At 35.5% G+C, this 23,965-nt stretch overlaps 2 protein-coding genes across 2 annotated transcripts in view; one reads left to right on the forward strand and one right to left on the reverse strand.

Annotated features, from left to right (window-relative positions):
• The window catches only part of Lrba (LPS responsive beige-like anchor protein), a gene marked incomplete at its 3' end in the record, with an annotated part of 362,529 nt that overhangs the window by 64,178 nt on the left and 274,386 nt on the right, over positions 1 to 23,965 (reverse strand). The window contains exons 37-39 of the mRNA XM_028789471.1: positions 16,809 to 16,933; positions 8,699 to 8,845; positions 6,046 to 6,182 (exon numbers count right to left, since the gene is read on the reverse strand). Of these exons, the coding sequence (XP_028645304.1) occupies positions 6,046 to 6,182; positions 8,699 to 8,845; positions 16,809 to 16,933 (409 nt within the window). The remainder of the gene's footprint in view (positions 1 to 6,045; positions 6,183 to 8,698; positions 8,846 to 16,808; positions 16,934 to 23,965) is intronic.
• Positions 418 to 2,686, forward strand: Mab21l2 (mab-21 like 2). The gene has a single exon (XM_028789466.1). The coding sequence runs from the start codon at positions 1,048 to 1,050 to the stop codon at positions 2,125 to 2,127; it is 1,080 nt and encodes a 359-aa protein (XP_028645299.1). The 5' UTR covers positions 418 to 1,047; the 3' UTR covers positions 2,128 to 2,686.

Genomic DNA, 23,965 nt, shown 5'->3' on the forward strand with positions numbered 1-23,965 from the left:
AGAGAGAGAGAGAGAGAGAGAGAGAGAGAGAGAGAGAGAGAGAGAGAGAGAGAGAGAAAGAGGGGGGCAGGTATCAGAGGACAGGAGGGTGAAGCAGAGACTGCACACGAAACCAGAGAAGAAAAACCCGGACTCCTTAGAACTGCACACCAGATACAACGTAAGCAACGACTTTGTCACACTAAAATAGATTTTGCTAGGGCCAAAAGTATAAATAACGAGGCAGAAAAGAATATCAAACAACTAGCAGCAGTTTGCACCTAGAGAAAGGCAGGAAGAGCCCCCCACAAACAAACCAACCCAATCCAAACAACGCCTCCAGTAGGAAGCCAAGAAAACTGCGACGACACAACCCCGGAGAAGAGAGGAGACCAGCACAACCCCGGAGAAGAGAGGAGACCAGCACAACCCCGGAGAAGAGAGGAGACCAGCACGCTGAGATCGCGGGGCGTCTGCAAACCTCAGAGTGCGCTGCTGCGGCCTGAGCTGTACTTCGCTGCTCTCCCGGCATTAATTACATCCTTCACTTTCCTTTTGGGGGAGGGTAAGGAAGGCATCACATAGGCTGAGTGAAGGCGTCCAACCATCGAGAGAGAAGTTTCAGAATGAACCACTGAATGTTTTGTTCTTATTTTTAAATTTACTTTGGCACTTATAAGACTTCATTTTCAGATATCTGGGCAACCGTGGCTGCTGCGGACATCTAAGCCTAGCCTCTTGGTAACCTAATTTTTTCTCTCTCACAATTTCATCCATCTCTCCCGCACAAGGAGAGGCTCGTCTTTATTTTTGCAGGTATTTTCCCCCCAAAATAATATTCTTTCTAATTTTCTGCGGAAGAAAGAAAACATTTCAAAGAGGGAAAAGAAAAGGCCAGCCGGCTATATCATCAGCCGGTGAGCCCAGGTGGAAAACAAGACTGAAATTGGGGCTTCAGGGGGGAACGCACCGCCTTTCCACAGCCGCAGGGCTACCACTAGTGCGTGAGCCTTGGATCCCTCAACGTATTGCGAGACGCCGGTGTACAGCCCGGACCTGTGCCCCAACATGATCGCCGCCCAGGCCAAGCTGGTTTACCAGCTCAATAAATACTACACCGAGCGCTGCCAGGCGCGCAAGGCTGCGATCGCCAAGACCATCCGAGAAGTCTGTAAGGTAGTGTCGGATGTGCTGAAGGAAGTGGAGGTGCAGGAGCCGCGCTTCATCAGCTCTCTGAGCGAGATTGACGCCCGCTACGAGGGGCTGGAAGTCATCTCGCCCACCGAGTTCGAGGTGGTACTCTACCTCAACCAGATGGGAGTCTTCAACTTCGTGGACGACGGATCTCTGCCCGGCTGTGCGGTGCTCAAATTAAGCGATGGGCGGAAGCGTAGCATGTCTCTTTGGGTCGAGTTCATCACAGCGTCTGGCTACCTCTCTGCGCGCAAGATCCGCTCGCGTTTCCAGACACTGGTAGCCCAGGCGGTGGACAAGTGTAGCTATCGAGACGTGGTCAAGATGATCGCCGACACTAGTGAGGTCAAGTTGCGCATCAGGGAGCGCTACGTGGTGCAAATCACCCCAGCGTTCAAGTGCACCGGGATCTGGCCTCGCAGCGCGGCACAGTGGCCTATGCCCCACATCCCCTGGCCCGGCCCCAATCGGGTGGCGGAGGTCAAGGCCGAAGGGTTCAACTTGCTCTCCAAGGAGTGCTACTCTCTGACTGGCAAGCAGAGCTCCGCAGAAAGCGACGCCTGGGTGCTGCAGTTCGGTGAGGCGGAGAACCGCTTGCTGATGGGCGGCTGTAGAAACAAGTGCCTCTCGGTGCTGAAGACGCTGCGGGACCGCCACCTGGAGCTGCCTGGCCAGCCGCTCAATAACTACCACATGAAGACGCTGCTGCTGTACGAGTGCGAGAAACACCCGAGGGAAACGGACTGGGACGAGGCTTGCTTGGGCGACCGTCTGAACGGCATCCTGCTACAGCTCATCTCCTGCCTGCAGTGCCGCCGCTGCCCTCACTACTTTTTGCCCAACCTCGACCTCTTCCAGGGCAAGCCCCACTCGGCCCTGGAGAGCGCTGCCAAGCAGACCTGGAGATTGGCCAGGGAAATCCTCACCAATCCCAAAAGCTTGGACAAACTATAGAGTGCTGCCGACTGCGTAGAAAGCAACACAAAATGGGCATGCTCTCTCAGAACACACAACAACAGCAAAAACTAGAAACACAAACTTTTATGTAAATCACCTGAAAGAACAGGAGTAGGCAGAAGACATCCTAATTAAGAAGCAAACAAAAGAGGGCAAACCAACCAACAACCCCCAAAATTCACACTCTTGCACAAAAATGATCGTTTCCTTCCAAACAATGTGAACTTAAAGATCGCACAAAAGAAGCAATCCGGCTTTGCCAACACAAAATGAAACCCAAGGTACATTTTTCTAATCAATGTATAGTAGCTTCCCCTCTTTTCCTTCTTTACACCCGCCCCTCCTTGTTTTGAGTTGCTTGAATGATTGTCACCAAGTGAAAATAATTATTTAACTATATGTGAAATTACTTTTTACAAAGTTTTACTGATGTGAAATGTGTCTCAGTGCCAATGTCAATGTGCCCCTGCCTCCTCCTTTTGCACCTCTACCCCTGCCCTAAAATGTCTTGTTGAAACCAGTAAACCAGTAATAAAAATATTACTTTACATTGTAATTGGCTGCTTGCGGATTGTTCTTGAATGAAGGCAGATGAGATCACTTTCTAACTTACAAGATGTGAACTTGAACTGAATGCAGGAAGCTTCCATTTGAACTCTGTTTGCAAAGTTTAAAATACAGCATATTCTGGAGAATTAATTATATAAATTTAACCTAAAATCCTTAGTAAAAAACAAAAGAAGGATTTTACTCAATATAACATATATTTGTTCTGTGGATTTTAACGCAATATTTGAAAAAATGTATGAAACAATATGTTGTTAATCCTAAAATTTAAAATAATAAAAAAGCCTTTTAAAAATTTTTCCAGATTTTATCAGGATATTTTTTTGAAGGTCTAAAAAAATCTAATTCAAAAATGTTTTTAAAAGTGTTTTTAAAGAATGAAGTAATTTCATGTTCTTTCTTCAACTATTTGTTCAAGTTTCAACTAGTAATAATAAATAAAATTAGCAAGTAAATCAACAACACTAAAAATAATAAAATAGTCACTGCAATATTTCTCTCCTCTAGCAACTGGTAATATGAACTATTCAGATCTGTTAACTACTTTGTTTTTTAATGATTTAGTTATGAATGCAATAAACATGATCATTTTAATAAAATTTCAAATTTTCAAAATTTGAATCTACTTATATATAATGGTCTTAAAACTATTTTATGACCTAAATAATTCATCTAAAAATTTAGGAATAGGAAAAGTACCTTCCATATTCTGCTTTCTCAGGTAACAATCCCATAGACTCATTTCAATGTTTCAACTCTGATAAGATTTCTTTTATATGCAATAAGATAACTGTTTAGAATAAAAAATAATTAGTAAAACTGATACTATCCTAAAAAAACTGGTTTGTTTGCTTTATGGTCAAAGGACAAGATTTGATCATGTGAAGTAAAGAAACAAAATATGTTACAATACTACCTCTAATATTTAAATTTTATTCTTTAAACTTCATCTATTTTTCATTTTTTTTAATCTATAAGTGAAAGATATAGAAGAAAATGTTGTAAAAAGCAGTTTTCTGATGAGAAGTCTGGGTGGGGGAGGGGCGTGTAGTGCTGAGAACAGGAGGACTAAGATTACTGAGCCCTAGGAAGCTCCTCGGGCTCTGAAGCACCAGGTCACTTGACAGAACAGGCATAAGCTCTAGGCTGCCCTGGGAAAAGTAATTCTGTGTCACAAATATAAGCTCAGGGACTACCTACTCTGAAAATACCTTTGACCTTTCAATGTACATAGTACCTTGTGTGTGTGTGTGTGTGTGTGTGTGTGTCTGTGTGTCTGTGTGTCTGTGTGTCTGTGTGGTGTGCCTTCTTGTAAAAATAAAAACAAACTCATTAATTCAATGCACTCACTAATTATTTTAAATAATAAAACAATTTATCCTCTTAAGAAAAAGGTCTGAATATTAAGAAAATTTTCAAAGGAATATGTTCTTAAATATAAAACAATAGCTACTCAGAGGTGCACAAAAATCATTTAAGGCACAGTATTTGATTTAAAAGGTTAAAATGCTTTCTTAAAAAATGACTAATTCAAAAAAAATGACTAATTCACTCAAAAAAGTATTTCTATTGAGAAACAGCATTTCTTCCAACTAGTTTACAAAAATGTTAGTAAGTATTGACAAGGAAAAAATTTTCCCAGTTCAAAATCTTCCCATTCTTATTTAATACAAGTTTTAAAAATGTTTTTAAATGTAAAAAATGTTGTAGTCAAGAAAAGTGTTGGTATTTACAATAAAAAATACCTTTTAGTATTAATGTAGATATTAAATTAAAGGTTCTGTCAATAACCTGCTGAAGTTACTTTCAGATATGTTGCAGTCTGGAGAACTAGGTACGTTGCAGTATAAGACACATTTCATAATTAAGGTAAAATAGCTTATGTTTTACAAGCAACAGAGAAAGAAAGCTAATTTAATTATGCTACATAAATATGAGGAAAACTTAAAAGCTACAGCTTCCTATAAAAGAACAAATAACTTCAAAGAACCTGTTCTCAAAGGATGTTGACAAAGATCTTAATTTTGAAAAACGTTTTTAGATACCATTGATCAGATTTTAGACTTTAAACTATGTTTGTCCCAAAAGTATAGTAAACTAATCTGAATAAAGTCTCAGTCTCTCTGAAGTTCTGAAATGTTAGGAATCAGAGTTTAAGTAATTTTGGTAACCTTTCATAATGAATTTATAACATATTTTCAGATACTTTAACCATGAGACAAAGTACAAAACATTTCTAGGTATAACATTTCAGAATTCAAGTTTTCTCTGTACTGGATTCACTGATTTATCTAACTGCAAACAACCAGTTCTCCCATGGCTGTCTTTTTATGTGCTCCAGCAAGTTCTCCCTGAATACAGACAGTGATATGGAAACAAAGTACTTAAAGCAAGCATGCCTAAGACAAGAAATGATTTGTCTGTAAAGCTCAACAAAATTATAACATTTTTTTCTAAAATTTTTTTAGAAATACTTCCAAATTATGAAGATTTCACAGTTCCACATGATTCCAAAACTGAAGGGGCTACTAATAAATAGAATGCATACTACACACACACACACACACACACACACACAATATAAGCCAGTAAAATTAAATATTCCATTTTAAACCACTACTCTTTCTACAGGACACTTACTTGGTTATTTTTCAATAAACTGCTTCCACTCAGGACAAATTATACCACTTACTTTCATAAAAATCAACATTATTTTGGCTTTATGACTGTGTTAAAAAACAGAAATGTTTCTAAGTAAAGTAAAATTGCCATGGTCTGAAAAGTAATCAAAATACATTTGAAAGGGGAAATTACATTTTCATTTAAGAATAGGAAATTATGCAGTGCCTTGTAAAAGCTACCACAGGTAATGGGAAACAGAGGTATCACACTCTGGCAGAATATGTTCCTATGCATCAAAGAATAGCAAGCCATGGGGACAAAGCAAGGATAATGATATATTGGTGTTATATCTAGAAAATATAAGGGCTAAACAAAACAATTCTACTCTCAAGCTCACTGAATTTTTGTTGCTTAATTCACTCTGGACCCCTTCAGGCAGAATATATTTATAGACAATGTTCCCTGAGGTCTCTTCCCTGAAGAACTAATGATAAATGCAATTAAGTGGAAATTGTTTTTGAATTTAAATGAATGTCAGTAATCTAACAAGATGGTAAAAGAGTCTTAAGCTAGAAGTGATAACTGTTTTGTAGTAAGCAGTAGCAGTTCTGCAGGAGCTTTGAACTAAGCTTATGAGATTTTACCTATTCCAATCTTAATTTGTAGAACACATTATTCCATAATAACAAAATAAATAAAGAATCCCTTCCTTCCCCATCTTCTCACCTTTGGGTCAATTTTCTTGAAGTTGGGATCCTCTTCATCCACCTCAAAAAAGAGTTCAGAGGAGGTGACAGAGAGAGTGCCTTTTACCACAACAGAGGGGGCCACAAGCTGGGCTGGAGTGCTCAGGCTAACAGGACCTGCCAAGAGAAAAAGATAAGCCATAGAAGTTAGAATCAAATTTTTCAAAACTCAAATTTTACCAAAAATAATATTTAATTTTTGAAAATTCTCACGTCTAAGTACAACACCTCTGACCTCTATACTTCACTATTCTGTCCACACAGAATCTACCTCTGAAGATGCAAAGTTCGGCTTCTCATACTATAAGATTTATAACAGGCAGTTAACGATAATAGTAAGCTAAGAAGCAATTATCTTACAGGGAGTGTGTAAAATGTTGGTCTAATCTCTAGGTAAGAAGGAGGCTCTGCCTAAATAAGTACATCCTCATTACATTTAGAAAGCCAGCCTCGGGCTACCAACAACATGGAATAACAACCAGGAGCAAGGAGGCCTCAATAGGCTTCCAAGGCCAGGGGTGACTTTAGAGCTTGGCTGAGTCATGCACACAAAAAAGACTAGCTTTATGAGTGAACTGTTTGAAAATCCTCTGATAAACCATCTTCTGTGATAAAAATTCTGCACCAGTTTTATAAAAAAGCCTCTTCCATGGTAACTTTCTCCCTATATAAGACTGGTGAAAATATTTCTTCTCAAAGTGTCCTTTCCACTGTTAAATATTGCTCAGTGCCTCCAAATCTAATATTAGTATAGTTCAGGGACTCTGGGAGTAAACAGCTGGAGGGTGGGTTTCCAAGTGAATGAATTTTTATTGGAATAATCAAATCTCCACAGGGCTTATCAAAGAGACAAATCAGTCTGCTACTAAAAACAATAGATGGACTATAGACAGAACAGCTTAAAGTACATTAGAGCTAACCCTAAAATAAGGGCTGAACATAAATTATATAATACATATTTAGTTAGAGATATATTCAGAAACAATTTGAAATTCAACAATTTCTCACTGTACAAATCCTGTAATTAAAAAAAAAAACAAACAGCCAAAGAGAAGAGTGGCATTTGTAATTCTGAATTAATATAGTGCCTATAAACAAGGTGCACCTATTCAGGTAATCAATGGATGAATAAGTGTTTCAAAATTCAGATGAATTGACATTCCCATCGATTGTTTGAAGTGTGATGGTCCTTAATCTCACATCAATCTTAATGTGTGCCAGTAGGACAATAGAAGGGATGCTCTGCAGAGATCAGAGCAGGTTTTGCCCTCTATTCCCAATGTACAAATGCATTGTGTTTGCAGATGGGGAGCAGATAGCTTCAGAACAGCCATGATTTCCCAAAGCTCATCCCTGTAAATGGATGAAATAAGCAGCTATGTGTTCTTTTGCTGTCTCCTTTTGCCCTCTGTACATTAGCATGTAATCCTGAGAAGAAATAACATTTTTTCAATCATTCTCAGACATTCAATTACAGGGTAAGCAGACAGCTGCAGAAGCTGGGGCAGCCTAGGTTCTACAGAAGACCCCTGACAATTTCCACTTCATTTCTAACCCACACCACTTTATTAGTGTGGATTACTTCTTAATCCCATTGCCATTGTCAAGATTATATAATTAAACTCCCTTTCACCTCTATTACTGTGAGAACGTATCGTTAGTCATAAGAATAGGGGTAAAGTAAAAAAGGAGACGGATACGTAGATATGAAGGGAAATAGCAGAACAGCGGTGTCCTCCTTAACCTCCACTCCTTCCCACTACAGACGCCTTAACAAACACACTCCAACTAATCTCATTCTACGTTGAGAGGTTTACGGTCATCAAACAGGGTAATCAGTCTCCAGCTTTGTTTTCATTTTGCATGGTACCACAAGGTTGAAGGTATATTGCCAAATAAAAGCTTTCAAATGCCTATTCTTTTAAATTCACTGCAATTAAAAACTATGTAATTTTCACACATACAAACTATGCTTTTTCATATTTCCTCAACAAATATAATAATAATAATAATAATAATAATAGCAACAATAATAAAAAATCATAGATATTAAAGGTAAAAAGTCATCTATGGATGACTAAAACTTCAGGGTAAAAAAGTGAATTTTTTTTCCATAAGAAAAATAAAACAGAATCTCCTAAATATAAATTAAAATTCCTGTACTATGAAAAATGTGTAACTCCCAGGGAATTTTTGAGGTTCAGTTTTTGAGTGACTTACTTGAATATTCAGTATTTCCCTAAATGTCTATGTTTAAAGCAAACTGCCTCCAAGCTTTGTTTACAAAACAACTGGCAAAATTTCACTTATAATCCTCATTTTATAGAGAATGGCAGCGTTCAAAGGCTGCATGAAGCAATTCTGTTGTAGCTGCTTTTAACGTTTTTTTTTTGATTCAATGGAAATTATATATAAAAGAAAAAATCAGGAAGATCAGAGGGCTGGGAAGAAGAAAAAATAAGAACAATTATAGAAGATGAAGGGAGAAACACTGGGAAGAACAAAACCAATTTCTAGTTAATATAATTGTGGATGTAGGCTTGGTAGTCCCAGTGGTCACAGCTGAAAAAGTAAGTAATTAGATGCTCATTGTCCCAGAGCCAGCTGAAATATCTGCGCAGCCACTGAATTACCGGCAAGATTCTCTAAATCTTTCTCATCCACGGATGACAGAGTATCGTCGTCGCCTTCCAGGAGGGTCTCGTTTTCAGAGTTCTGATTTCCTAAAGCCTGACTCTTGATGGACTGTTTTCCTTTAGCAAGGATGTCTTCATCTGCAGCTGAAATGAAAAGGAAACAAAGCTGTCCATCAGCCCTGGAGAAACACTCTGGCAGAGGGGTAGGGATGCAGAAAGGGTAAGGTAGCCAGAGATGGCCAATCTTTTATACAGTCACCCACAGTAGGTAAAGTGACCGGGATGGCACACACGCTCCTTCTGACAAACTCGATTCCCCAAGCTAGTGTAATGTTACCCTGAACAAGCACCCTAATCCCATTAAATCTGACCCTTGCACTGCTCACCCAGCCATTTATTTACTTATAGTTAGGGCAGGAAAGGATTCCAAAGCAGCGCCCCTCCCCCACAATGTGTTCCTTAGTGGGAAAAATCAGAACCTAGTCTAGAAAACAATGCTAATTTAACATGGAAAAATAATGAGTAGCCATTCATTTCACTGAGTATATTACACTGGCTTGTATTTGGAAAGGGTCAGGGAGTGTCCAGAAGAGTGGTCCGTGCTTGAGGACTGACACCAGCCAATGAGGATGAAGGCCCAAACCCCAAAGCCCTATGGGATACTAATAAAAGTTGCAGCAGCAGCATTCTGTTCTTCATTCCCCTCTCCTCCTGCCCAGGGCCCTCTCCCACATTTTCAGACATCCTCCCCTGCCCACAACACTAACACAAATATTGAGAGGGAGGCATTGTAGCAAGGAAGCGAGGCTCCACACCTCCCTCTTCTGCTGTTTAAACTAAAGGGCTAAGACACCCCGGGGGCAATCATAACAACAGTAGGCTGTGAGGCTTCTGGGCAAAGAGCCTCCTGTGGCCTCAGGACTAGGCAGCAAGGCCAAGAAGGAGGGGCAATGGAACCAAAGAAAGGAACCAGCTTGCAGCTGGAAGGCGAGCACTCGAACCCCAAGTTGCTCTCCAGCGCCACTCTGGTGCTCTGGGCGGGCAGTTTTCTAGGAGAAAAGAAGACAAGCAGCTAGGGCTTGTTTGAAAAGCTCAAGAAATGGTGTTTTGTTGTTTTGTTTTGTTTTTTCCTAACCTTCAATTTCTTTGAATGGTGCCACAGAAGGGAAAGTTCAGGAAGGGGTTTCTAGCAAGGGAAACCCCCCGGGGTGGGGGGGTGAAGCACCTGATCCACCCAGGCCGGAGCTATTGATGTGGAAATCCGATGGTTAGGCTGTTTGCCCCACTACAGTTTCTGCCCAGATATAAGGCTCAAACACAAAAGGAATAAAGCCTGGGTTTAGAGCAGCAGCGGTTTGCAACCTCTTGGGGGTCTCATATCAGATATTCTGCATATCAAACATTTACATTACGATCCATAAGGGTATCAAAATTACAGTTATAAAGCAGCAACAAAATAATTTTATGATTGTTATCACCACAACATGAGGAACTGTATTAAAAGGTCGCAGAATTAAGAAGGCTGAGAGGCACTTGCTTAGAGTGGCTGTTTACCTACAGAACTGATGCTAACAAACTGCTCCTGTGTGTTGTTACCTGGTTATCTCAACAGACCAAGTATCTTTGGTTATGGCTATGGATCATGGTCATGGTAAAAGTTTTATTTACCTTTCTTGTAGTTTAATCGTGCATATCATTAATATGCAGTATTTATGGCACTAAATAGAATTTTGGGCTTTTATATTAAATAAGGAATTCAGGGAAGAAATGTTTTGTATTTAGCTTTGAGTGCATTCTACAGGTAAATAAAATTTCACTTTTTTCACTCTATAATAGAACATGGTAAAGTGCACAAATACAGAAACTCTGTAAATATTTTTAAAAGTTTAATATTAAATGTTTAATATTTTACATTAAACTTACTTTATATTTTTAAAACCTTAAAGGAAATGTACCAATTAACTATTACCTATTTGGAAAAACAACATTATGGATCGTTATCTTTGTTTGAATTAAGTACATATAGATTCCCTACATTAAAATAAAAATTGTCTTAATAAAAACAAGATCTTTTAAACATAATCAAGTTGACTAAACAAACAAACAAAAAACCTGACCACTGAGAAATCCAAAAGGAAGAATCATCTGAGCTTTCCTTATACATTAAATTGTAAGACATTTTCATTTACCAGTTAGGTTTTATTATTAAATTGGTGCACTACATCCTCTTCATTTTTGAGATTTATAACTCCCTTCAAAGCAAAAATACTACTAACAAGGATATTACATAGCACTTATATGCCACAGTGTTCATATTATTTTATATATTTAACTCATTTAATTCTTAGAAACATGGTAATTCCTCAATTTCAGATAAGAAAACAGATTCAGAGAGTTTATATCATTTGCCTAAGGTAAAAGGGCCCATGATAACTACAGTCAAGATGCAGAACCAAGCATGTTGGTACCAGAGTTTGAGGTAAAGCTTCTGTCTGTCATGCACCAGCTCTTAGACAGAAGAGAGCAACAGAAAAGGAAAACTACTGTATAAATATAAATGTTACTGAATTAAAGAGTTACTTAATTCTTTGCCTCTCATAGTGAATTTAAAAGATGAAGTAAGAATTACAAGTAAATAATCATAACCTAAATTTGCCTGATATCAACTACATGAGAGACAAGGCATCATGTTCATTACTTTCTATAGGATCATCGCCATATGGATACCAAGGTACACCAAGTTTATTTGAAAAAGAAAGCTGTTTAACCTGCAAACATTTACAAAAAATCACAGTTCTTGGTAGCAATGTGCAATGGTTTAAAATAGCTCCGTAAATAAATTCATTCATTTTAAATGGCTACTAAAAATATAATGTGTTATACCTCCCAACTGGGATTTGAAAGTTTTAAATATGTTCTCATCACATTGACTCATAGTAAAACAAGGTACCTTTTGAATTAAATAGTTTCATAAAAAAACTCTGTACTAAACTGTACTAAATGCATACAAACACCCACTTTAATTTATTTATTTACTTATTTTTACAGGCTCAGATTCTGGAATTGTTCAATCTCAACTGAAAAACCTCTTGTCATAGAAAATATGCAGCTTACTGATATTTAGAATGGCTTTCCTGTAATTAACTCCCCCTTGAGGATTTTAAGCTAGCAGCAGTAAAATTACCAACAGTACTCTAATACACACCACATGCGCTGGTGCTCAATTCTCAGTGGTCTAATAGCTTTCTGCTAAAGAACTTTTTTGCCCCTTCAAAATTAGAACAAAACTTTCCCAAGCATAAAATAAAAGATAATTATCATGTTTATATGTTCTGGGGAAAGATGTCGTTTTATCTTTCAATTGCTTTTTAGGCAATCAACAATTATAAATAAGTATCAAATATTCTGAAGTCTAAAAGCCTAATTGGATGAAGTTAAGAACATACTTTTAGTTCAAAATTTAAAGTGCAAGCCAGATAATTTTGTTATTAAAACATTTTAATGAACATGACCATTGTTCATATTTTAATAATTTAACTGATACATTTATCTAATGCCAAATTTATTTTAATATTTGTACTAACTTAATAATTAATTACATTGTTATACAGAATTAAAGAAGCTTATCCAAAGTGGTATCATTAACATATCTTTACTTCACTGAAGCTAAGCAAAGCCTAAAAGAAAGGCTTGTCCTCAAAATATAAAATTCAGGTTCTTAAGAGTACAATATGGATATGAAATGATTTATCTGTACAACACAGAGCAGGTAAGTAAGACAGAAATATAATAACAATAAACACAGGAAAATATTTACCTACAACCTATGAATCCCCTTTTAAACATTCACTAAGCAGGAAACAGGAGTCTCCAGCAATGCAGGGAAAGATGTTTATCTGTTAAGAAAGCTACTTTATTTCAGAAAATGAAATTACAATTGAGCAATAGGTATGACATCAAACATACATAATATGATATAGGTAGCCATGCAATGTGTTATAAAGCAAACTGTAACTGTATTCTGAACAGCAACACATAAAGAGTATCTCAGTCAACTACTATCTTGATCTAATTAGACCTCCTCTATAGTTAATTTCCTTAGGGTTTCCAGCCAATAAGATATTCTCTAGAAAAACTGCCTGAATGTACAAAAGATAATTTTTTAAAATAAAATCCACGCACATATCTTAATGATGTTGGATTCTCTGTAAGTTTTAGATAGAGAATCTAGTGCATAATTATCCTATAAAGGAAACGATAGTAAATAATATTGCTGAAATTACCAGAAAAATGATCTAATTTAGGATCTTTCCATGATTTGACATTCTTTTTTTTTTTTTTTTTTAAACTATTTATTTATTTATATAAGTACACTGTAGCTGTCTTCAGACACCCCACAAGAGGGCATCAGATATCATTGCAGATGGTTGTGAGCCACCATGTGGTTGCTGGGATTTGAACTCATGACCTCTGGAAGAGCAGTCAGTACTCTTAACCACTGAGCCATCTCACCAGCCCCCAATGATTTGACATTCTTAAGAATCCAAATTATTAGTATAATTCTATACATTAACAATATATTCTTAAGGCTATGTTAAATATTCCTCATATATTTCCATCATCATGCACATTCTTTAAAAATTAAAAATGTCTTGAATTAAATCAAATTACAGTACTAAACAGTTGAATTAAAGAATATCTTCTTACTATCTAAATATATTTTACATGACTTTAAGGGAAATTTTTTCCACTATATCTAGCAATAAACTTTTGAAGGCAACGCATATTGACATGAAAATCCAACCAGTCCTCAGTTAACCTAGGCTGTAGTCCTGTATACTCCAAGAATTACATTAGCCCTTTCTTAACTCAGTTTCTTTATCTTTAAGGAAAAATTTAGACAAGACTTGAGCCTTAGATATAAAATGTTCACATCATAAATGCCACACAGGACTCCATGCATTGGAAATATGTGAGGGACCATTATGACAAATATTTAATACATTTTAAGACTATAAATAGAATAAAATGTCAAGAACCAAATGCCCATCATTTCTTGCTGATGTTACTATCCACAAATAAGATTTAATCATAAGATAAAATATTTACTTTATTTTTAAATCATGATACAGTTTCTGCAAAGTTAAAAGAACCTCCCATTATAACACGACTTTTATAAATAACCACTTTGGAGAGTCTCTGCTTGAAAAATTACCTAAAGCTCTTTTCCCCAAGCAAGTTAATGTGAACTTGGGAAGGGCAATTAAATTGTCAGAATTAAAAAATTTGTTTTTAACTAGAAGGTAGCCAGAAGTAGAGTCATGGGGCTGGTATTGATCGCACCAACAGAGAACATCACTCTTCAGGTATTTACTCTGCCACCTTTACACCAGAGGCTTTCCTTCAAACCAAATCAATCTATAAAAAAGATGGCTGGCACTACCAAAATCCATCACTAATATCCAATGGCACTTCTATTCAGATGCCTTTCTTTAGCAATGATAATACAGCTCAAGAGGTTCTAAGAGTCTACATTTTTAAAAGTTTGTCTTTTTTGTTAAATAAATTATAAATAAAATCATAAAGCAATATAACACTAACATAGCAGCCATGGAAATTTCTATTTCTAAATTCAATAGTGAACTCTATAGTATGTATCCATACTTAACTATAATTTTAATTGCTTTTGGCCAGAACAAATGTTTTATTTTGCATACTTGAGTCATATGTTTGATAGCATACATAGGGGTTTGGGAATTATTAAAATATTAAATATCATAATTAACATGAGATCAAGATTGAATGTCAATTTGATAAGTTATTTGATTCCATAAAATCAAGTTAAAATTAAGTACTTTCCTTATAGAATATATTAGCATAAATTAAACTGACATCAAATATAGTAACATTTGTATGTAATCATGTGCTTTGTCACTAAAGATAGCAAAAACATACAAAGAATAAAGTATAGCTTTTATATTTTTAAAAAGATTGTAATAAATATGTATTTAACATATAAATATTAAATATATTAAACATAATCTATATCTTAATTGTAATACTACTCAGGTATAGATTTAGGTGCCTTTTAAAAAATAAATGCTTCAGAGGCAATTTTTGGTTAATCATTCTACAATTTATGTAAGATATTAGTAAATAAGAGAATTGCTTAAAATATCTTAATTCTATCAACAACTCACAATCAAATAAAGATAATTAATATTGTATCGATATATAATTAATATCTATAATAAGAATGGCAGCTGTGCCTAAATCAGTCTGAAAGTCTTAATTATACATTACTAATGAATATTACTGCAGGTGCTTAGAATTTAGAAAGTTAATACTTTATTTTAAAAGGTAAAGTTCAACAATAATTAAAATTTATCCAGTAAAAATTATATAATACTTCAAAATGGTTAAAGGTACTTTTTAAACAAAAATATATTTAAATGGCTCTGTATTTAACTTATACTACTGCATTTTGAACTCAGTTACTGGTATTTCTCTGGTAATAGAATTTTTCTGGTAAGCTGAATAAAGAATAAAATAAAATAATGAATAAAAATCAGCTTCTAGCATGCAGTTTTAGAAAAGAAGTCCTACACTTCCTGTTGTAAAAGGTAACAATATATTTTTGTTAATATGGACACCAGAACTCACAACTTAACTATTAAATAAGAGTTTAGAATAGAAAAATGTTATTTAATTTCAAATGTTAAACACACCTAACAATGTCTATGTGGTTGAAAAGGATGAAACTGCAAACCAACTTTTCTTAATGAAAAATATCATTAACAGAAAAAAAAGTTAAAAAAAAAAGGGGGGGAAATATGTAACTCTGGAATCTGTGCCACCACACAAAAAGAATATGAACCTCACAGGGAAGTAGCCTAATTACTTCTTCATCATGTCTCCTTCCCACCCCCTGTAGTTGAAGACATAGGGCCCGAGACTATTACTGCTTTTAGATCACTTTGTTATTGACTATTCTCGGTATGATCATTTATTTTAACAGACTGATGTCACATTTGGTGTTATATCTGATGACATATTGTGGACATTTTCTTCCAGAAATGGCTCTTTAAGGATGAGTGCAAGAGGTTAAATGGCCTGACTGAGACCAAAACCAAGACTACGGATTTTTAATCTAAATTCTTAATATCATTGCCTGCATTGAAACATGACCACATAAGCACATGTAATTTCTTTTGTACCAGTTAGAAACAATAAAAATCGATAAAAATTCTTATTATCTTTACTGAGTATAATTCTACATTCATTTAATTGTGGTATCCATTGTCATTTCATCACAAACTACAGCATGCTAAACTAATATCCTGATGAGAGGACTATTTCTATTTTAACAACTTTATATTTTGTTTAAACAAAGTAATTTTAATGTAGAGAGAGGCATTTCCCCATTAATATATTTTAACTGGCTTTTAGAATTTTTTAAAATAGCAAGGGTCATTCTCTGATTAAAGAAAGTGTATTTTCAAACACAAGAGACCTTTTGCAGTTGTTTCAGCTATCAGACTTCTACCTAAATTGAGTCACCATCCTGTGCATCCTAACAAAAAGAGGAAATGTTTTGTTAAGCTCTGAAAACAAGATGGTACAGAATAGGAACATATGAAAATGTCTATTCTCTTGTCCATGAGCCATCAATCACAACTGCAAATCAAGGTTCAGCAACTACCAAGGCACTTGGCCATTTATTATCCCCCCACGGCTGGAGGAGAACTATACATACCAGAGAGAACCTAGAAACCTATTTGGTTTGTAAATTCTGTGTTTCTTATGCTCATGGATTTAAAGTCAGGCTTGAAGGATTAATTTACTCAAAGTTGAATATGTTGCTTAAAAGGACAAATTCTGAAACAATGGGTTATGTTCTTGAGTTTTGTATTTGTACTGTAACAAATAAATATACCACCACTTCTTGGGATCCTATACAAAATGTATCCCCCTAACCCTCTGTGGGGTAAGACACTGTGAAATGTGCTTTTAGACATTCTGCCGTGCTTTGTATTTGAGAAGTTATGCTCTTCATCACCAAGTACTGTACCTGCTGCTATTGGCAAGGAATGGTTTAAACACTGACCATGTTCCACGGCTGTTTTTAGTGTCGCTTCAGGATGTGTCGATCCTAGAGGGTTACGCACAAATCGTCGCCGGCGCCTCAAGTCATCTTCCCAGTAGTCAAGGCGCCAGAACTCACGAGGACGACTACAATGAAACAGAGACGCCACATATGTTAGCAATTATCAAACAGCGTGGAAGCACTGACTCTCTGCATAGAGCTCTCCTTGTTTGCTCTGCCTTTCCCCCTCTCCTTTCTCTTAATTCTCCCAGCATCTCACACTCTGCTTCTGTAATCTTTAACTTAGGTATGTCCTTGAAAATAACAATATCACCTTCTAGTCTAAGGAACTCCTGTCCCTTTTCTTGGAAGGTGAAATGAGCACTAAATACATCATTTTGAAATGAATTGCTGACAGTGTGATCAGTTTCCCCACACTCCCGTGGCATGTGCTCTGATCTCAGCCTCATTTCAGCCTCAGCAGGGCACCTTTCTCTGTGGCTGCATTTATAAACCAGAATAGGGAAAAGGCTATTATAAATATGGTATAGCATTACCTATATTAATCAAAGTCTGTCCCCCTTCATTTTTCTTCCTAATTTGTGCCTTTTTGCACAAGGTCAGTAAATCATACGATGAATTCTTGGTCCAGAAAGTGTTAACTTTAATGAATATCTCGGTTACATGGTTATGTATGTGATAATAAAATATTACTCTGTTTAGATGTGCAGGAATTTAATTAAAATAATCTCTTAAAATATTCATTACATTTAGCCCCTGAGGCTTAGAACAACACAAGAAAATGCATTTCTTTTCCATTTACTGTTTTTAAATAAACCATTCTTGTGGAGTGAAACAGCAATCTATTTTCAAGCAAATCAGATTGAATTTCTGTTTTATGTAGCCTGTTATTCTATTTAATTAAAAACTACATGCTATATGATGTGCAATAATTACTATATTGAAAGCATACTTTTGGAAATTTATTTTTTAAAATCCAAGTTCTATGATATTTCCCCCAATTACATAGATCTTTTATATGGCAACACATAAATGTCAAGTTTCTCTGCTGTTAAATACCCACGTCCTAGCATGCTTAAAAATATTTTACAAGGGAAATACTAACATAGAGGTTTATTTCTGCTACATAGAGAAAAAATCCTCTGGAGAATATATTTATTCGCTAAAGATGTACAGCATGAAAACCTCTGAGTTTCAAAAATGAAATAAAAACATATACATAATTAAAACTTCTGCAGGAATGACTAATAAAAAACAAAAATCTTACTTGTATTTCATGAGCTAATAAAACTGTACGTGTCAGCTTTGACAAATTAATACTCTTTACCAGCTGACGATCCCAAAACACCCAAATAAAGTCAACCTCGTTTTAATCTTTTAAAGATATCGTCTATAAAAAGAGGTTTGTAACTGGTATTGATTATTGGTTAAAAGTTAAGTTGTAAAAGCACAGTAAAAGCACAACAAATAGTACGTTACTTTAAAGAAAATACTTTAAAAGTAGTAGGAATCCAATAACCTTTTCAGAGAATATAAAGGAGACAAGAACATCAAACAATTCCTTTGTTGATTTTGGTCATGTGTGAGAAGGAGAAATGATATCAAAATGAAATACAAAAGTGTGTGGGCACTGTGGTCCACAGAAAAGAAAATTAGAATTCATTTACTCTTTCTTTACTTCATTGTTTGGTACCTAGTTTAAATAAAAACTAACACAATGATATCATTTCAAAATAAATTTACAATATATACAAACTAAGTACACAAGCACAACACAATTGCTTGAACCCAGTTGTAAAATTCCCCTTAGTTGAGAAGGAAAGAGGCGGTACCCAGATGGTTGTGTGCATGGCTTTGATAGTCAAAGAGCTGGGATAGGTACTTCATCATTCTGCCTTCCTACATTTATCTGTTAAAATTATTATCAAATATCAGCCAGGATGCAGTAGTGAACCACAGGCTGCTCCTTGTCTTTAGGGGAATGATACAATGAGGGCCTATTCATCAGTGCAGCAATCGGCACAAGTAATTAGTTCCCTAGACTGAGATTTGCTATAAAGCCTATTTCAGTCAGTACCACAAACATATGATAGTGCACAGCTAATGAAAGCTGCTAAAATTTGTTAACCTTTTCTATCATCAATCCTTCTAATATGCTTCAGTATTATGCAAAGGTGGTAAATTATTAATTTGTCATTAATTCATCTTCCTACATTTTCTGTCAAATTAAAACGATGTCATTCTTCTTGATAACAATTAAAATTATAAGAGATGTTAACTTACTATGATAAAATTATTACTAAATTAGGCAACAAAAGATTCCACTATAATCCATACAGTGAAATCAAGTCCAATGTCTACTAAAGTACTTGCACAGTGTTATTATGTATCAGAAAATTTGAAAAAATGACTCACAAATTAGCCTATAACTCAAAGAATATTCAATGTGAATATTAACCAAAGTAAAAGAGAAGGAGGAAAGGAGTTATTTATAGGCTCTAAAACTAATTTTTAAAAAGCCAAACTGGTGACTTTGGGCTAACAAAATAAAACCATCAATGTGACTAGGAACTAGAAAATTAAATTACATAGAAAAAAAGTTTATAAAGATAAGTTTAATTTGGTAGTTACATATATGTATGTCTTCAAATATGAATGTTTTATTGAATCTTTAAAACTACTCAGATGTAATCCAAACAAGGAGCTGTGTGCATTAGAATGCTAATACCTGTAACATACTGGGCCTGTTAGCACCTAAAGAACATCTTCTTAACAAGGCTTGGTTAAGAAAATCTGAAGAAAAACTAGCATTACTCATTTCAAAACACATACATGAAAGAATTTTTTTAAAAAAATCCAAGTTAATCTTACTATATTTTACTTTGTTAGGTTCGGTTGTCATCTCCTAGAAGCCTGTTGTTTTCTAATGAGAGACAAAAAGGGAGTAGATCTAGATAGGGGAGGAGGGAAGGAGGAACTGGGAGGAGTAGAGGGGAGGAAAACTCTATTCAGATTATATTGTATAATATATTTAATAAAAGGGAAGAAATCACCAAGGAAATCAGTAATTCAAAAACATCTTTTTGCAGAGTCTTCATACAAAGCAATGTTCCAAGTGATGTGGAATATTAAGCCCTGGACGACCAAACTTTCAATTAAGCAGCTAGCTATTTGTCTGATTGGCGGAAAGTAGTATTGTCTAATTCTCTGAAGGAACAAAACCTCACATTTCTTCAAATGTCAGAAATTGATAGCATGAAGTTATTTACATAGAAATGAACCTAATCCTGTTTCTAATAAGATTCCAAAGATATTTGAATTGATGGTGTAAGCCTGTGTTTGGTAATATCTAGAAATATTTAATATTTTGCTTCAGAAGACATAATGTACCTCTATAAAGATGTTGTAAGCAGGGCCTGGGAAGATGGCTTAGTGGATAAAGTCACTACTGCACAAGCATAAGCCCCCAAGTTGGAATCCCCAGGACCTACATCCGAATCATAGCCCTAGACATGTTGCCTATAATTCCAGCTCTGGGGGGTGGAGACAGGAAGATGAAGGTCAGTTTAGCCAAGTAACAGAGCTGCAGACAGACCAAGAGATCCTACCTCAAAAATAAGGTAGATAGAAATAGTAGAAGGCATCCATTGTGGTTTTCTGGCCCGACTCATGTACACACAGTCATGTATGTACATGGACCCATGTACAAACATACTCATATATCAGATTTGTGAGACACAATCTCTAAGTACTAAAACTAGAGACTATCCTGTTTTTAAAAGTATTGGTAGCCCTGAATTTGAATGTTTGTTTTTGTTTGTTTGTTTGTTTTTCCATTCTTTGACAAAATTTCAAAGCCGTATGCTAAAATTATCATGTACGTATAGTGGGCTTTTCTAAATCAACCAATTATATTCTTTTTTAAAATTCCCTTCACCAAGGCTGGGGAGTTGGCTCAGTTAGTAAAGTATTTACCCTGAAAGCATGAGGACATAAATTTAATCTCCAGCATGTATATATAAAAGGCTAGGAGCAGTGATGTATGCTTGCAATACCAGTGTAAGGGAGACAGAGACAGTCAGATGGCTAGGTCTCACTGGCGAGCTAGACCTGCTGGTCCAGCTTAATCAGTGAGTCTCAGCAACCAGTAAGATACGTTCTGAAAAACAAGGTGGGCGGCTTCTCACAAACGACATCTTCTACAGGACTCTGCTTCCATATGACTTTTCCTAAATGTCTTTAATGTTAGCTGTTCCTGCCTGTATTCCCTCTTCTACCTTGTTTTTCTAGCCCAGTTTCCATTTATCCTGTTCCCTTATACACATGATGCTTATCTTTTCTCCCCTAAAATACCCACCCCATGTCCTCTTACTAATTTCCTGATCTCTATGGGTATTCCAAATGAAACATACACATCTAAGATTCAAAGCTAAGATGCAGAGATTAAAACAAAAAATTGACATCTCGGTTTCTGATCTGGGCAATCTCACTAAGAATGATTATTTTGAGCTCAATTCATTTCTCTATAAATTTTATCTCTCTCTCTCTCTCTCTCTCTCTCTCAAAACCCTTTTACATATATGAGATTATATATACAACACCTTTAATGTATCAGGACAATCTATATAAAAGAATATAAAATGCTATTTCCAATTTTACTATATGAAATAGACACACTATTATGGTAACAGAATTGAAGATACTCCTGAGGAGTAAATATACTTGGCATCAATAAATAAGCTATTCATGGTGATTAGTGACTTCATTAGGTAATGAATACATTAGAAGTAACCAACCGAGTATCAACTAAAAATGAAGTATTAAAAAAAAAAACCAAAAACCAGTAAGGCAAAATTTATATTCATTCATTCACTAACTGTAGGGTACAACTTGAAGGAATCCAATTACTATTTTTACATGCAAATTACATGAGATTTAAAGTTTAGTTCTCCTTAGAGAAAGTATGGGAAGCCAACCAGCTAATTAATATACTGTAAATAGATGGGTAATATAATGCAAGATTAAAATATTTTCTAATAATAATTATTAAATAGTCACTTTGAGACAATGTTTGGACCAAAAAACTTATTAAGATGTTTTCATGGAGAATCCTCCTGACTCCATGGAGAATACAACTGTGAAAATAAATAAAAATTCACAAAATTATGTGTAATAGAGCAAAGACTCTTCTATACAACTAGTGAGCAGCACAAATCTAGAGAGCACTGTTCAGAGTAAAATTTGTGTTGATGGTGTGCTATGGAAAAATGCAATGGTCCTTCTGTGTTATTACATGACACACAGACTAAGGGTCCTCAGGGCAGCCTACCTTGCCCCTTCACATACAAAGCTGAGATTCCTTTCTTTTTTCCTGCTGTGTTTAAACTCAGTAATAGAGATCAGAGCAATTGGGTTTAAACTCAGTAACACTGACAGTTACTTGCTATAGAAAAAAGTAGTCATCAGGAAGGGGTCTAAAATCAAAATAAATCAAAATTTTAAAAATTAATTATGTACAAGAAATATTTAAATTTGTCTGAACAAGCTCATTAAGCTCATGATGAATTATTAATACAGATTGTTTCCTGGATGTTGGCTTACTAGAGTATAATAATCTGCAGTCAGTGTTAATTACTGAAATCAGTGGTTGGGATATAAGGGAAATGAGATAACATCTATTGTTAAATGATCAAACATATGTGACTATCGTCTACTGGTTTAGTGTCATTGAAATGAAACTTGAATTTATGTCAATAGAAGAATGTCAGTTTTAAAAAGAAAAGCTGTCACAATGCAACAGTGTTAGAAAACTGTTCTGTTTTCCACCTTCCCTACTTTGCTGTGACAATACCTGATAGCCTTAACAGAAGTCAGTAGTAAATTCTTCCAGCCAGAGCAGAGCTCTACATCCTAGAGAGTTTTAGCACATCATATTTTGTATTCCATTTATATAACCAAGTATTTTTAAAATCCTGTATCTGGAAAGCTTCTATTTCCATATTTTTAGATTTAAAAAAATTCATGGAAGGCATTAGCTGCAACTTAAATAAATGATAATCCCTTGAAAGCAGTAAACATTTGCAGCACACTGTCAACTAGAAGATGGAAGTGCCCACTTTCTGTAAGGGTTTCACTCTGTGTATAAATCTCAGTGAAATAATGTGCAGGTAGAATATATGGTACCATACACTGTGAGTGAATGAGTTCTCTCACAAAGTGAAATCTATGGTGCCTTCATGCAGATAGAAAAACATTAGTGGAAACCTCTGCTTAGTAAGTATCCACTGTGAGTCAAGCAAGGTGACCTATGTACTGTGTAGTCTTAATAAAACTGACAAGGACAAAGCTAAAGCCAGAACCTCCAACTGTAGGATTCCTAGAAGATTTTCTCAAGGGAAACTCATGCTTTACTGAGGCTTGACATGTAAATTGTACACAACCTGGAGATATTAGAGTAATGTGTATTGTGCTGAATTATATAGCATGGTAACTGTTGCAGTCGGGAGTTTCAGCAAGTTTTCAGAATACCTATTTACTTTTTAAATCTCTTCAGATACTCATCTTCAATAATAATTACTATTTCATGAAAAATAATGCAGTCAAGTCAATTACTCAAGAAATCACCCCAGGCTTTCCTTGGTTGCTGTAAACCTGCTCATCATTCCCTTAGCCTTTTTATTAGGAACTGTAAGCAAATAAAAAATAAGAGATAATTATACTGTCAATTAAATCTCTAACACGAGGTAAATAAAACTTAAATGATGTCATCAAAATTACTGTTGAAAGGTAACTAAGTATAACAATGCATTAAATAGACACACTTATTACTTTCAGCAAATCTGAGAAAGACACCTTATGATCAAGACTTCACGACCTGTAATGATTAAATACTACTCTCATTATTGTGAAGGTGAGGAAATCATTGCTGACTTCTAAAGCAATGGAGTTTTCACAACATGCCATTTCATCTACACTGTCTTGTTGGTTACTACTGCAGCTATGATCAAAATACTAATTAACCTTGCCTGGGAAGATTGAGAGTTTCATTAGCTCTTCAATGATGGTCTGCTCCATAAGTTCAGTGAGGAGAAGAGGTTTTGTCTATTTCATTACTAAGCATAGTAACTGTTACAAAGAAGACAATAAATAAATGACTA

Source organism: Grammomys surdaster, unplaced genomic scaffold (genome assembly GCF_004785775.1).
Source record: "Grammomys surdaster isolate TR1022 unplaced genomic scaffold, NIH_TR_1.0 125834, whole genome shotgun sequence".
In the NCBI taxonomy this organism is placed as follows: Eukaryota; Metazoa; Chordata; class Mammalia; order Rodentia; family Muridae; genus Grammomys; species Grammomys surdaster.

Coding starts and splice junctions, on each gene's coding strand:
- Mab21l2 (XM_028789466.1), top strand. CDS start 1,048: ATGATCGCCGCCCAGGCCAAGCTGGTTTACCAGCTCAATAAATACTAC.